This window comes from Postia placenta (genome assembly GCF_002117355.1).
Source record: "Postia placenta MAD-698-R-SB12 unplaced genomic scaffold POSPLAscaffold_24, whole genome shotgun sequence".
Taxonomy (NCBI): domain Eukaryota; kingdom Fungi; phylum Basidiomycota; class Agaricomycetes; order Polyporales; family Adustoporiaceae; genus Rhodonia; species Rhodonia placenta.
In genome coordinates, this window is record NW_020169855.1 from 526,925 (window position 1) to 541,779 (window position 14,855).

General features: G+C 51.6%; 2 protein-coding genes across 2 annotated transcripts in view; one reads left to right on the plus strand and one right to left on the minus strand.

Annotated features, from left to right (window-relative positions):
• Positions 1-5,770, minus strand: part of POSPLADRAFT_1050853 (hypothetical protein) — a gene marked incomplete at both ends in the record, with an annotated part of 8,209 nt that extends 2,439 nt beyond the window's left edge. Inside the window, 21 exons of the mRNA XM_024480080.1 lie at positions 25-94; positions 149-301; positions 380-574; positions 666-825; positions 896-1,177; positions 1,233-1,349; positions 1,401-1,496; positions 1,524-1,628; positions 1,680-1,827; positions 1,882-2,023; positions 2,071-2,130; positions 2,188-2,269; positions 2,523-2,911; positions 2,954-3,328; positions 3,389-3,446; positions 3,627-4,428; positions 4,479-5,012; positions 5,066-5,236; positions 5,284-5,333; positions 5,391-5,501; positions 5,711-5,770. Of these exons, the coding sequence (XP_024333161.1) occupies positions 25-94; positions 149-301; positions 380-574; positions 666-825; positions 896-1,177; positions 1,233-1,349; positions 1,401-1,496; positions 1,524-1,628; positions 1,680-1,827; positions 1,882-2,023; positions 2,071-2,130; positions 2,188-2,269; positions 2,523-2,911; positions 2,954-3,328; positions 3,389-3,446; positions 3,627-4,428; positions 4,479-5,012; positions 5,066-5,236; positions 5,284-5,333; positions 5,391-5,501; positions 5,711-5,770 (4,160 nt within the window). The remainder of the gene's footprint in view (positions 1-24; positions 95-148; positions 302-379; positions 575-665; positions 826-895; positions 1,178-1,232; positions 1,350-1,400; positions 1,497-1,523; positions 1,629-1,679; positions 1,828-1,881; positions 2,024-2,070; positions 2,131-2,187; positions 2,270-2,522; positions 2,912-2,953; positions 3,329-3,388; positions 3,447-3,626; positions 4,429-4,478; positions 5,013-5,065; positions 5,237-5,283; positions 5,334-5,390; positions 5,502-5,710) is intronic.
• A 2,465-nt stretch (positions 5,771-8,235) lies between these two features.
• The window catches only part of POSPLADRAFT_1050854 (hypothetical protein), a gene marked incomplete at both ends in the record, with an annotated part of 9,297 nt that continues 2,677 nt past the window's right edge, over positions 8,236-14,855 (plus strand). The window contains 24 exons of the mRNA XM_024480081.1: positions 8,236-8,273; positions 8,334-8,877; positions 9,017-9,040; positions 9,100-9,213; positions 9,270-9,319; positions 9,376-9,555; positions 9,613-10,146; positions 10,197-11,057; positions 11,115-11,133; positions 11,189-11,246; positions 11,334-12,114; positions 12,160-12,211; positions 12,353-12,434; positions 12,487-12,546; positions 12,597-12,738; positions 12,799-12,946; positions 12,996-13,056; positions 13,087-13,223; positions 13,273-13,389; positions 13,440-13,710; positions 13,806-13,952; positions 14,043-14,237; positions 14,316-14,468; positions 14,523-14,592. Coding sequence (XP_024333162.1) covers positions 8,236-8,273; positions 8,334-8,877; positions 9,017-9,040; positions 9,100-9,213; positions 9,270-9,319; positions 9,376-9,555; positions 9,613-10,146; positions 10,197-11,057; positions 11,115-11,133; positions 11,189-11,246; positions 11,334-12,114; positions 12,160-12,211; positions 12,353-12,434; positions 12,487-12,546; positions 12,597-12,738; positions 12,799-12,946; positions 12,996-13,056; positions 13,087-13,223; positions 13,273-13,389; positions 13,440-13,710; positions 13,806-13,952; positions 14,043-14,237; positions 14,316-14,468; positions 14,523-14,592 — 4,838 coding nt within the window. The remainder of the gene's footprint in view (positions 8,274-8,333; positions 8,878-9,016; positions 9,041-9,099; positions 9,214-9,269; positions 9,320-9,375; positions 9,556-9,612; positions 10,147-10,196; positions 11,058-11,114; positions 11,134-11,188; positions 11,247-11,333; positions 12,115-12,159; positions 12,212-12,352; positions 12,435-12,486; positions 12,547-12,596; positions 12,739-12,798; positions 12,947-12,995; positions 13,057-13,086; positions 13,224-13,272; positions 13,390-13,439; positions 13,711-13,805; positions 13,953-14,042; positions 14,238-14,315; positions 14,469-14,522; positions 14,593-14,855) is intronic.

Sequence of the window (14,855 nt, forward strand, 5' to 3'; positions counted from 1 at the left end):
CGTCGTAATAATGACGATACTCACCCGACGGACAAGGATGTCCACATGGGAGCGTGTTCGTACACGGCTCGTCGCAGGGTAGACGCGCACAGATCTACCGGCCAACGCATTCAGCAAATGCATCCCGGTCTTGCCCGATTCAACTCACCGAGCCGCAGACAACAGGACACGAATGGTGGGCGCATGTCCACGGACACGGCTCCATGCACGGCGCACAAGGCTCTGAGCAAGGCTTCGGGCACTTGTGATGCACGCATTGCTGTCGGCAGGCCTCCTTGCACGAGGAGTTGCAGTGGTGATCCTGAGAACACGATAGGCCGCATTTGTGCTGACAGTATAGCGGACGGTCACAGGGATGTGGCAGATGGGCTGATCGCACGATCCGCGTTTGCGTTGTTTCCAATGTGGGTCCAGCGGTCTCCATCTGGCAGCGGTAGCATGCAGACTTGCAGGTCTTGGAGCAGCATGTCAGAGCGCCGCTGCACGGCTCCTTGCATCGAATGGATTTGGGATCTTGGTAGCACGCCATTTCTGCTATATGTTCGCAGCGTGGAAGAGATCTTCGTACTTTGGCCTGGCATGCAACTTTGTCCAGCTTGTCCAGCATGTGGCTGTTCCGTCGTCGGTGAGATCAAGATGTAATTACGTATTGGTTAATGACTTACCATGGAACTCTGTCCTGGACGTGTCCGCATGGCAATGTGATATTATACATAGGAAATTCGCAGCTACCACAGTCTTCCCAGCATCGCCGTGAGCAAGGATGACGACGCGAGCAGGTAATTTGGTTGCAAGAATCGTAACACCTTGTGTTGCGATGGTTGTCTAGGGCTGCGTGACACTGCGAATAATTCCCAGATCAGTGGTTGAGGAGACAGTGGAATCGTTCACTCACGGAGGACGGACAGTTGTGGCCACATGGCAGGCGATACTCGCACGGAAGCAGACAACCTCCTCCAGGTGCAAAGCGGCTTAATTCGCCAGGCTTCGACACCATCTGTGTTTGCTCGGGATGGCGTGGACAAACAATGGGAAATCCAAGTCCAATCTGCTCCCGTGCATCCATTTCGTCGATGATCTTCGACCACGTCTCGTTCTTGCGAAGGTTCGCGGCATTGCCAAGAATGTAGAGCCCGTGCTTGGCCCTGGATAGCGCAACATTGATGCGGTTTGCGCTCTTAAGAGCGCATTAGTCACAGCTCCATAAAAGTCATGCTAACAGCAGATCGTACCTTGAGGAAACCGATGGACGCTGATTGGGTCTCTGTTGTACCCGAGTTTCGTACTAAGGAGACAATAACGATTTTGGCTTCCTGTCCTTGAAAGACGTCGACTGTACCAAGGCGGACCTGTTGAAGGTGAGCTGCGTCACATCGTTATCATCGGTAGTGAAAGCGTACGTGCGTGCCGACGGCAACCCTGTCAAATTCGTGACCTTCATCGATTCCCAGCTGCACAAGCTGCTCTTTGTCTCGCTGATCAAGAGAGACCGATACCTGCAAATCTGCCAGAGCTGCGCGAACCCGTTGCACTTGGCCTAGGTACGCGCACAAGACGGCGATATCTCCTGCACCATTGTATATGCCTTGCTTCAAGAAGTAGAGCACGAGATCACGTATCATCTCCACCTGTACGACATCATAAGGCGGCTTCTATCGACTGAATATAACGGACACTACCTCAAATTCGTTGTACTTGGATACCGATTCTTCCACGCCGTTTTCTTTGTTGGTATGGCTGCAAAAGAAGACGTCTTTCCGCATCCCTTGCACTGAGGGGTATGCATGTACGGCTCCGTGATCCTCAAGTTCAGGGTAGAGAATCGTTCTACACAAGCGATTATCAACTTTCATGTCATGGAACAGCGCTGAAAATACATACCGGATCAAGTGGGAGATAGTAGGCCTCATTCTCCGTTGCTTCTGCAAGATTGACATAGGAAGACCATCATCTGCTAGTCGTTCCATCAACGATCTGTCAAATTTAAACAGTTTATTGCCGCGTTCATTGTCAGTCGATAGCGCTATCAAATATTCAGAAGTTGCGCTTTCAGTTAAACAAGGTGCTTACTAAATGTGGCTAGATTTGGACGCAGCTGGCGAGGATCCCCGATGCAGATCAGCTGCTCTACTATTGAATGCGTAGTGATTATAAGATTAGCCCATTGGAATGCGCATGCACACTCACCTGATGGTGGAAGACAAGATATGGTATGCGCTTCCAGTACTTGCCCAGCCTCTTCAACTATAAGGACTTTGGGCGAAACAGGCTAGAGCCGCAGTCAGTACCAGGACGTACGTACTACGTTAAAACTCACATCGAGGATAGATGTCAACTTGGCCGCTCCTGTGTGCAGAACGGCCATTAGTATCGTGCATTGAACCATATGGGAGAAGTCAGCATCACCTGTCGTCGTACAGGCTATGAGGTCCATTTTGCTGAGCAAACGGCGTCGTGACTGTTTGAGATCAATGGCATTAATCAACTTCCGTATGCCTGAACACGAGCAGTAAGTATCTTACATCATTTCGCGTGTCATTGTATATTTGCCACTCCATCTGATAGCCTTCAACTAAACGTTCATACTCATCGACATGTGATTTGTATGCTGACTGGCGGATGCATTGTTCCCATTCCGCAGAGAGTCTGTGTCGTTCGTCATGGGACATAGACCACACATTGCTCGAGTTGGATTCTTGTAGTTGGAGGATAGGGCGAGCCGTTATTGGGATATATGGCAGGCGGCTAGTGTACCCATAGCCAGCCAAAACGTCGCGCGCAGAAGTATGTTTAGACAATGAAGCAGACGAAGGAGAATAGTTCTGTCCCTGGCTCTCGGAATTGGCCTGTGAGACAAAGCTCATATCCAGTCCTCTGCGCCAGAAGCCGTATATTGTCGGCGATAACGAGTCTACAAAGTGTGAAGTGTGTTTTCCGACAGTGTTCCACTGACCGTTTTCCTCTTCATCTTTGCTTATAGCCTGAAAAAGTCCTGCGATCCACGAGGGCGGGAAGAAGAAGCTCTCTGCATGTTCTGGGTAATGAATATCGAGGAAGCTGCTGATGTCGCGCCAATTCAGATCAGGGAGCTGGATAGACCGCATAGTATCCTCCAAATCCTGCTGCATGGACTGTACGCTCCGATACTGTTGCATGACTGAATGTTCCATGGATTGGTCCCCGACGTCTTCCAGATGATCGAGTGTGTACGGGGTAAGACGTTCATCGGATACGCGTGATCCTATCCTGACGAAATCCGTTGTGATATTAGCGTCCAATATTTCCGCCAGAAGGTGATCGAGGGCATGGTTGGTAAACGCAACCAATACTGCATATAATCAACGTCAGAGATCATTACAAAGTCAGCTCGACGACGACATGGTCTGACCGATAGGCTTTATGCCACTTGCAATAAGGACACGCACGATCTCTTTTCCAACAAAGCTCTAAGATGAGATAAATTCAGTGGAAACACTGGTGGTGTATTATTTGTGTACCTTTCCGGTTCCTGGAGGGCTATTGTAATGGAAGTTAATGGTGCACTACGAGATTGGCAAACCAGCGTACCCTTGAATTAGTGACACCTCATGCATCATAGTGTTTATGACAGCATCCACTTGACTGACGTCCAATTCACTTGATTCCATAAGTTGTTGGCGCGCTACGTCCGTTGCCCCCGCGACAAATATATTGAGGTCATCTATGCGCTCTCCGTAGCCAGGTTTCTCGAGACAGCTCAACTTGAATTCAAATCCAGGAGTAGTCGCGTAGCGGGGTGGACGTGACTCGATTGCGTCGAGAGAGTTGGTATGGGCGATGTAGCGTGCGAATGGGATCTCTGTCGGCTCGATGGTCTGCAGTCTATGCAAAAAAGGACGCGCTGCTTCGAACATGACACTGTTGTCAATCAAAAATGCGAATGTAGAGTCGCCAACAGAGAGGTTCTCTCGTCTCAACGCTCTGAGTTGAACCTCGGCTTCGAAAAATGAAACGCGGATTTGGATTGTGTGAGCGCTTTCTTGAGCGGATTTGGCGATGGACACGTTGGTAGAAGCGAGGACGCCCAGGTAGATGGCTAGCGTGCTTTGTTCGACTATGAGAAGGGCGACTAGGTTACCGCTTTGCAGCCTCTTGCTGTATTGCCAATATTGGTATCGCGTGGACGCTTCGTGACTCCGTGCATCCAGGTGATCGGGAGTATCAACAACCAGGCCCACAGTCACAGTCTGACGCTCAGTACGAACGTCCGCAAAGGACACGCCAGTATAAACTTGGAAGAACGCAGAGTCGGGGCCAGTCGAGCGATACACGCCACCTCTGCTTGCCAGGATTCTCTCCAGCGCCGTCTGTTCTCTGTCACGATTATTCATCTGCCACATCGTTGTCAGATCCGACTGGAGTTCTCGTATCGAAGATCGCATAGTTGAGCTGTTAGTGCGTCAATAGAAAGGCGCACTCGATTTTGGACAGGCACTCACATGAGCTCTTCACGCAATAGCCTAAATAGAATGTCCACGTGTCGTGCCATGGAGTCAGCGCGAAGATGGTGTGGAGCATCGGGACGGAATGGTGGCAGGTACGGGTGGACAGCGCAGAGCAACTCATCGTTCGTCGGAGGAATACGAATGTCCCGTATATCGGCGGCATCGTTGTCGTGGCGGGGACCCTCTGAGCGCAGATTCCCGGGAGGATCATATGCGAGAACAAGCTGCGGGTTGAGCCCTCGCGTCGGCTGGTTGAGGACTCGTGCCCTCACTGCCTGCGGCCGTGTCTTCCGCTCGATTGCATCCGACTCCCGTTGGACAATGTCGTGGAGGCGTGTAACCTCCTCCCTGAGTCGCGCGATAGACGACGCTCGCGCTTTCGGAGGTAAATCTGTGAGAATATCCTGGAAGCATGGCGGGTCTGCGGATACATCCTGAGACCACGTCTCGAACCAGACGATGACGTCATTAACGAGTTGAGCAACGCCGCGGTGGTTGCGCACTACGTCTTTGAAGAGAGTGAACAGTCTGTGCACAGGTGAGATGTCTGTTCTGTCCACATATCATCGGGGTTGACTTACTGGAACAAAACAGTCGTTAATGTTCTGAAAATGAGTACACCGTCGATATCGTCACGGGGAGAGAGGGCCGCGGGATCTTTCCACGACTTCGCTTCTATCATGCCTCCTACGCATTCATCAATCACCTTGTGAATGGCTTCATAGTTGTTCTCGACCACGGTATAAAGAGAACTGTAATCGTGTCAATATGTAAAATCATAGAATCTGCAGAAGCATACATGATGTTCTTCCGACGAGTTGTCTTCAATACCAGGTTCGACGCGAGGTACTGTGGTGTGAAAGCGCCTTATATACAAGAACTCACATGGTAACCGCTGAAGCTTACCTCGAGGATAGGAAGGTAACCCTTCTGGAACGACAGCGACTGGGAGCGACGGGACGTGATCCCCACAGGGTGGTATTGCAGAATGTCTCCGATACGGAGCAACGCATTTCCCTTTCAAACAGGGCGTCATTATCGTCTCAAAACCTGATCGATGCAAGACCTACGTTGACAATCATATCTAAAAATGCCTTGGTTGATTGTTAAGTGAGCAGGGGAACCGATACCGTGCAAAAAACAGAGGTACCTGCGCATGCTCGGAATTCTGGTCAAGTCCAACATGAGATGTCCCAGAATGACTACACGCATTAATGGCGACGTACCCATGCTGGATTCTTGTCGTTCATACTCGCTAAGATCTTGACAAAACCTTGCATCTTCATCGGGCTATCGAAGCTATAGTTGTTTCCTAGAAAACTCTTGATATGATTGTGGGCCTCGCCCGGTGAGAGAGTATGCTTGTCCGGCCGAGTAAAACTGGGGTTCGTAGAGGGTCTGGAATGAGAGGAAAGAGCGAGAGGAAATGAAGTATCAGTCGTCTCCTCAGTTTCCATATTTGTAGGGGGACGTTCGTGCTTGTAGTAGCATTGAAAACCGCGACGACAATCCCCACTCCAATAGTATCTGCAGACTCCTGGGGGTGCGTTTGAAACGTTGGTTGATCCGGCTGAAGACGCAAACGGTCGTCGGGTGGGCGCGTTCGGGGATGCATTGGAAAGTTGATCTCGAGACGAGGGGGACTGTTCGTCGTGGGAGAATGGACACGCCGACCCGTTCCTACAACCCGACACAGAGGAAAAGAATCGGCAAGGTGCCTTCCTACGCTGAGACATGTACGCGGTTTTTGGGCTCGGCTAGATTGTGTGTGTGTATATATATACGCGCTCGGTGTAGAGGTCACGCATACGAGGGGGAGCGAAAGCCGTTCACCTAGTGCGTAACTTATAAGGACATCGCCTCGTGCCCTATATCACACATGAACGCGTGTTTATACAGTTCGAAAGGATATACGTACACTGCATTGATAACATCCGATGGCAGGCCTCGACACCGGGCCTATTGGGAATTCAAGAATAACACCCGAGATCCGAGCCTAGGAATGTCCTCAAATGAAAAGATGACGTGTGCACAGCATGCTGTCCGGAAGATAAGGAATGTCTGTGATGGCAGGAGCAGCAGTACTGCGGTGAGCGTACTAGAGCTTGAACGACTAGTAGTTGCTGGGATAATGCGGATGGAAGTAGTACTCTTTCGCTCGAGTTGATCTCGATAGCAGCTTAGAACTAGTAACTACCTGTTCCGAGTCAATGTGAAGTTGAGCGTCCCGTCCGTGCGAACAGTTGTGGTTTTGTACACCGGTTCTCATGGTCATGTTGAGCGAGGGTCCACTCCGAGTCTGCACTAAGTTGCGGTTCCGTAGGTTATAGTACAATGGATAATTGTGAACTGTGCTGCTGCATACACTTCGTCCGTAGACGATCAAACTTTATTGACCTTGGCGTACTTGTTACGGGTGGCAAGGAGTTGCTCATGATCGCGTTCGCAAGCCTCGGGTTCACGATCCACTGCGTCTTTTCTCGAAATTCTCATCGCTTTCAGGGCAGGATCTGGGTCGATGTTTGTGTATTCAACACACGTTGTCGAGCATACTGCTTTTTTCACAATCAGAATCAATCACTTCAATGCCATGAGGACAGAGTCTTCATTAGGGACTAAACACGCACTCAAGCCTTTTGAGATTTGAATTTGGATTGTAAAAAGCTATATAAGGGGATTTGAGCAACTGTATGCCTTGAGCAACTCCCTACCATAAAATATTGTAGCCTTCAAGGTGCCAAAGACTATGGAAAACAATCACCTGGGCTGCGGGTTTGCAGACTGCCGCTAACTGGAAATGATCGCAGATGTCGACCAGGATCTTTTGGTCAGAAAGTAATAGACCCGCACGCGCGTGCCCTATTTGGTTCACTGCCTATCCTGGTAGGTACGTACCGAGCCACCGGTATCACTACCAGGATAGGCATATGAGCCTGCCACGGCGCGTCGGACCTGGGCGGCCCGCAGTAGGCTATCGTTTCGCCTGTGTTGTCGCCAGGCTGGAGTTGTACTTGTACTCTCGCTACCTTCGGTATGCAATACTATAGCTTTGTCTATGACTGGGCTGATACTCGTCAAACTGGCAACATCGCAGTGCTAGAGGCGTTCAGTCTTGCGGCTATCAAAACTCCTGATATGGCGTGCAGCTTTTCATTCCGGATCAAAGGCCAGGAGGCGGCTGTTCGTGAGGTTGCAGTTGTTGCCTAACCCTTCGTTCGTGACTACTAACTTTAGATGTCAATACACCACGATGACATGTCGGTCGAGCATCCTCAAAGCCGGGCGTTTACCCAGACTTTGAGGATAAGCCCAACCCAAAACACAGTGTTTTCGAAGGCGCCCTCAGATAGAGTTCAGCGTATGCTACGTTTGAACAGCGCTGTCTCTATCAAGAAACAATAAATACTTTTGTATGTGGATTTCGCGAATCGTTGTGACCCGCGTCCGGAGTGCCACTGTTCGCCTGGTCCAGTTTGACATTCAATATTTCCCAACATGTACCGCGGTGCATCCACGTGTTTGCTTATCTGTTGCAAGCTGCTTTCTGAACTAGTCCGGCGCAGTTTTTTGTGGACGTCTGTAGGCGTCTCAATTACCATCGATGTTCGCACACTGCCTCCAGGCCTTCCATGCTCGCGGCAAACAGTAGCCCACGAGGCAAGTATCGCACGCCTTAGCGCCATTCGACCCTGCCAACCGCAACCTTCGTTTGAACGGCAACCCACCCGTGGAGTCGTTTCCTCGCATCGCTATGTCGTCCAACGGCAGAACTCCCAGGCCTTGCAGACTGTACGCCAGTGGAACGTGCAGATTTGGGGACAAGTGCCATTTCTCTCATGGTATATCCAGTCCTGCGGCAGCCCCTCCAGGAAGCCCGTCAACGAGCCAGAACCCTAGGAGTTCCACGCCTGCGTCGCCCTCTCGCGGCGGACCCGCCAACCTCTCACGAGGTGGACTTACTTCTCCCTTTCGAGGTGGACCTGCATCTCCCTCCAGAGGTGGACCTGCATCTCCCTCCAGAGGTGGACCTGCATCTCCCTCCAGAGGTGGACATGTGTCTGGTGTCCCGCCCCGCGTGTGCAATACGTTCTGGGCGTCAGGCAGCTGCGCCCGCGCCTTTGAGTGCACTTTCAAGCATGAGCGGAAACCTGCTACCCCTGCCGTCGAAGCGCCTGTATCTGAGGAGGACGAGGTCGACCCGGACTTCTTCTCGATGGAAGGGCTTGCTATGAACACAGGCTCCGTCCGGGAAGAGAGACACTCACTCACCCCGAGCGAAGCTCATAACTATATCAAGTCCTTCCTAGGAGACAATCACCGCTTCGAGAACGCATCGAGGGTGCAGGGATTCGTGCGCATTTTGGCGAGCGTCAATGACCGCAACAAGTCATGGGTACGTTGGTCGTCCATACTGCTACAGGAACATATTGTCTGAATTGCGCTGCCGTCCACATAGAACTCCGAGACTGCACAGGTGAAGTGTATTTATGTCTTGTCTGAAAGTTTACCTCGCTCATGCTTGCGTATTGCAGGCGTTCCTTGACATGATTGTGAATGTACGATGTTCTCGTTCGCCCAAGTCTGTTGATGCTTGCTGATCACTCTGCTCATCTAGGGCAATGCAATTTTGCGCGTTGGAGACATTCTCCGGTTCGAACCTGTGAGCTACATGATAGGGAGCGGTGGCAATACGCTCTCGTTCCAGAAAGGATATTTCCCGATCTTCGAGGTACGCTATACGACTTCCATGTATTGTATAGATTTGACTCAATGGGTTTCCTACAGTATTTCGCTTCCAGTCTCGTGCTCAAGACTACTCTGCATAAGAATATCAAGTACGTGCACGTTTTCTCGTAGTATTCAGCCTACCCATGATATCTGCACACCATAGCCACTTGTACACTGTCTTAGAGAACAACTACGACACTGTCCATGCTGTCATCGAGCAATGCGTCGAAGGCATGATACAAGCCAAGTCGTGGCAAGATCCCACGCCCAGCCTGCCATCAATGTTGCAGAACAGCCTCTCAGGCGTTGTCGTTTTTAAGACTCTGACGACGGTTCTTCACCAGTGTGTTCCATCCACCTCTTAACGTCCGTATGGCTACTTATACATTGTGCCTACTAGATTTTTCAATCGTTTCAAAGATGCAATACGCGCCCACCCGACCATCGTCACCCTCATCAACTACCTTGCTAATTGGTTCGACACCTGGTCAGCTGACGTGTCCGCAACGCCCGCGCGCTTCTTCGACCCCATCGTCTCGTCGCCCCCCAATGTGCGTCGGTTGACGCTAGCCCAGATCAAGGAAGACGTCGACCGCCTGCAACATATCGTGCAGCGCGAGTCGGACGCGACTGAGCGATTGCGGCGTCCTGCGGCCCCTGTGCGCATGAGTGCAGCACAGCGCCGCGAGGTGCTCCTGGCGCAGCTCGCACAGACCTACGATCCCCCGGGTGAGCAACGGCACGACGGGCCGAGGCACGACAACGACAAGCTAGACATCTCTGCTATCAGGATCGCGCCCACGAACAACGAGCTGCTGTGCGCGGTCGCGCCGTACCTTCCGGTATTTCTACCCGATGCGCCGCATCATTTGACCGCAGGGTCGATGGAGCGGCACCTCGATGTTCAGTTCCGGCTGCTGCGGGAGGACCTCATGTACGTGTGCTCCCGTATGGACCCTTTTGGTTTGACTGACCGCTGTGCAGCGCGACGATGCGGTCCTCGATCGCCGCGGTGCACTCCGATCTCGCGGTGATGTGGCAGTCGCGCGCGGCACTCCGGCAGCCTACTAAGCTTGAGGAGCTTCTGACGAGCAAAGGTGGTGCATACCGCACGAGCGGTTTCGACTCCGTGTTCTTCCAGCTGTACACTGGCGTGGAGTTTGCGCCTGTGCGTGCAGAGCGGCGCGACCTCACCGTCGGGCTCATGCTCGATACGCCCAAACACCAAGCCGCGCGGGACAAAGACGCGAGGAAGCGATACGACTACTGGGAGCACTCCAAGCGTTTGCAAAGTGGCACCCTCGTGGCACTTGTAGTCGTCTCGGGGACTACACTACGCATCTACCTCGGCGTGACCTCCTCGTTCAACAAGGATATTGCCGAGTCTTCACGCGCAGGTCCAGACGCTATCCAGATCCGCGTTTCGTTCTTTGACGCGGAGGTTGAGTTCATGGCCTTGAGGCGCGAGCGCATATCCGTCGATGCGCTCCGGTTTGCCTTTCTAGTCGACAACAGCGTCATGTTCGAAGCGGCACGCCCGTTCCTAGAGCGTCTGCAGAGTATTGAGCCCACGGAGATCCCGTTCTCACGTTACATTGCGCACGGGGGATCGCTGGAGGGAGTCGAGCTGCGTCCTCCGCGATTCGCGACAGCGCCTAACTTTCGGTACAAGCTCGAATGCCTTGCAAAGCCGGGGCACGCTGGTCGGATCCAGCCACTCAACCTGTCTACCCCGGGAGGGGTTGATGCCGCTCGTCGTCAGCTTATAGCATCGAGTATTCTCGATCCAAGTCAAATTGATGCAGTCGTTAACACGCTGAATCGCGAAGTGTCCTTGATTCAGGGGTGAGCACTCTGATATAGTGAAATTCCGTGAGGGGTTATACTTAATCACCATTTCAGCCCTCCAGGCACTGGAAAGGTACAGTAGCTTTATACTCAAAACTAGACACAGTATTGAATTAACAATGACGTAGAGTTTCACTGCCAAGGAGATCCTGCGAGTTCTCTTCGCCAGTGGAATAAAGCCGATCGGTGAGTCATGTAACGTTTCTAAGATTTTGCTAGGGTGCTGACGGGTCTTCCCTGCAGTTCTGATAGCGTTCACCAATCACGCTTTAGACCATCTCTTGACGTCTATCCTAGACGCGAAAATCACGAACAAGATGGTCCGTCTTGGGTCGAGATCCTCTGACGATCGTATCGCAGAGTTCACGCTCGACAAGTTGGAGAAGATTGTAGGCGGTTCAGACATGATGAACAGGCCCATCAAGCGACAGTACGCGATCATGAAGAAGCTGGAGGAAGATATGATGACGGTCATGGCCTCAATACAACTTCCAGAACTCGGCTGGGACGACGTCAGAAAGTATCTTTCAATTCATCACACAGACCTTGCAGAGAGCTTTGAAACTCCTCCGTTCTGGATCGTAGAGTTGCGCGAGAAAATTGCAAAAGAAGAGGAAGCCGACGGTGAATGGGAAACAGCCGGGAAGAAGAAAAAGTCCGATAAAAAGCTCGCACGAACGATATATGGCTACTGGCGAGATGGGCAAGATCTCCAGTTCATTTCGCCCCCGAGTCAGCCTCCTGTAAAGGGAAACCAGAAGGCGCAACCGAGAGCTGCTCTACCATTGGTTGATCCGACTGTTCTAGAGTTTTTTTCATCACTGGGATTCAACTCATTGCCTCCTGTGCCGACTACCAGCCGCTCCCTGAAACAACTTCTGGATTCAGATAGTGTCTGGTCGATGTCTGTGGGCGAGCGACGCCGTCTGTCCGAGGACTTGGAGCAGAACATTCGCCGACTCGCATATATGTCCAATCTCCAGGAGTACGAACGGTTGCGCACCGAGTACAAAGAGGCCTGCAGAGAATACAATGACGCTAGAGACGAGGTATCGTGAAGGCACTTTACATATGATGCGATTAACTCACGCACCCATAGACTCGACGACGACTTCTCAGCCAAACAGACCTTATCGGTTGTACTACCACAGGTGAGCGGGAAATGAACGCAGAATGTCGCAATCACGCTGTATTGATCGTAAATACGCTCTCAGGTGCTGCAAAGCTAACAAACCTTTTGAGTGTTGGTACATATGCTTCAACTCACTGTGCACCACTGATGCTCTTCTTAGAATATTTCGCCGAGGGTTCTGATGGTAGAAGAGGCCGGTCAGGTACTTGAAGCACATGTCATTACATCTCTCGTGCAGTCTGGTACGTTTGTAGGACAAGCTCTTGATGCATCACAGTTAATACGTCTGCCCAGTGAACCAGCTCATTTGCATCGGTGATCCGCAACAATTACGACCGAATCTGGCGTCGTTTGGTAAGCACTTCTTTGTCAACGTCGCATACCGAGTCTCATCTTTAAATAAGCTCTTTCTATGGACTCGGAACGGGGAAATCAGCTCTTCAAATTCGATCGATCTTTGATGGAGCGGCTTGCAGACAATGGGCTGCCTATGTCACAGATCAACGTGCAGAGGCGGATGAGGCCGACAATCTCACACTTCATCCGGTACTTCCCTCGTCTATGTAGACATATTCGTGAAGGCTCAAGCGCTCTATTTGTTTGCAGGCAGATTCTCTACCCGAGACTTGAAGACAACGACGTTGTCTTATCGTATCCGCCCGTCCATGGTATGCAGAAGGATGTCTATTTCTATACGCACACGAACAAAGAGAACGGCAGCGACGACTCGGTTTCGAAATACAACAGCTTTGAGGTGTGTCCCGTCCAGTTGCAGTTGGGATATGTATTCATTTGACCCTCAGGTCGAGATGATACGCGATCTGGTTCTCTATTTTCTGAAACAAGGCGTATATAACGGTGCAGGTGACATTGCTGTGCTATGCGCCTATCTAGGTCAACTGCAGAAGGTTAGAGCGGCTCTCAAGGATCTCAAGATCTCCGTGTCGCTCGACGAACGCGACCAGGAACAACTTGTTAGACAAGGCATCGATGAAGAGCCCGAGTTCGAGGAAGTATTCGTCACAAAGCACGTAAGTCTTGATTCACTGATCGGGAAACGGGGAGCTGAAGCGTCGACAGGTTCGACTTGGTACAGTAGATATTTTCCAAGGACAGGAAGCTAAGATCGTCATCGTCTCGCTGGTACGGAACTCGGGGACGTTCGAAACTAATTCTGCGTCGATTGGCTTCCTGAAGGTATGAGATCCCTTTCATGAATTCCTTAGCTTCTCTCACGAACCCTCCAGAGCTCAAATCGTGTCAACGTGGCGCTGTCCAGAGCCAAGCATGGACTCTACATTCTTGGTAATGCCGCGAATCTTCGCAAGAACGAGACATGGTCTACAATCTTGAATGAAATGGACGCACGGGAGCAGATTGGGCACGGATTTCCGATTTCCTGCCCTCGCCATCCTGAGCAGACACAAGTCATCACGCGGCCCGGAGAAATCCCTCGTCTTTCGCCAGCGGGGGGTTGTCTACTTCCGTGCGGGTATCGCCTATCATGTGGCCATAATTGTCCGTCTTGTGTACGTGACAAGGCTTCGGTGTGAACTATTATAATGACTCATGTGCGCGTCGTAGTGCCATGCCGCTATCGATAACCATCGCAGTACCAGATGCAACGAAGCTTGCAATCGAACTCCATGCTCACGTCGCCATCCTTGCTCACGGCGATGCTGGGAAGACTGTGGTAACTGCGAGTTTCCTATGTATAAAATCACATTGCCATGCGGACACGTCCAGGACAGAGTTCCTTGGTAAGTCGTCGACAAATACAGAATCACGCCTTAATCTCACCAATGGTGAACAGTCACATGCTGGACAAGCTGGACAAAGTTGCATGCCAGGTCAAAGTACGGAGATCTCTTCCACGCTGCGAACATATAGCAGAAATGGCATGCTACCAAGATCCCAATTCCATTCGATGCAAGGAGCCGTGCAGCGGCGCTCTGACATGCTGCTCCAAGACCTGCAAGTCTGCATGCTCCGACTGCCAGATGGAGACCGCTGGACCCACGTTGGAAACAACGCAAACGCGGATCGTGCGATCAGCCCATCTGCCACATCCCTGTGACCGTCCGCTATACTGTCAGCACAAATGCGGCCTATCGTGTTCTCAGGATCACCACTGCAACTCCTCGTGCAAGGAGGCCTGCCGACAGCAATGCGTGCATCACAAGTGCCCGAAGCCTTGCTCAGAGCCTTGTGCGCCGTGCATGGAGCCGTGTCCGTGGACATGCGCCCACCATTCGTGTCCTGTTGTCTGCGGCTCGGTGAGTTGAATCGGGCAAGACCGGGATGCATTTGCTGAATGCGTTGGCCGGTAGATCTGTGCGCGTCTACCCTGCGACGAGCCGTGTACGAACACGCTCCCGTGTGGACATCCTTGTCCGTCGGGTGAGTATCGTCATTATTACGACGAGATATTCGGATGTCTTATCAATGCTACGCAGTCTGCGGCGAGCCGTGCACTCAACAAAGATGTGTTACCTGTCTTCCCAAAAGCCGCAAGCAGGATATCGTGGACTTTATCATGCAGCGTCAGTTGAAGGAAGTCGACCTGGAATCGAGCGATATCAGCGAGCGATTGATCAGGCTGGGATGCGGACATATGTTCACTGTGGAGACGCTGGATGGACACTGCAAGATGTCTGAATACT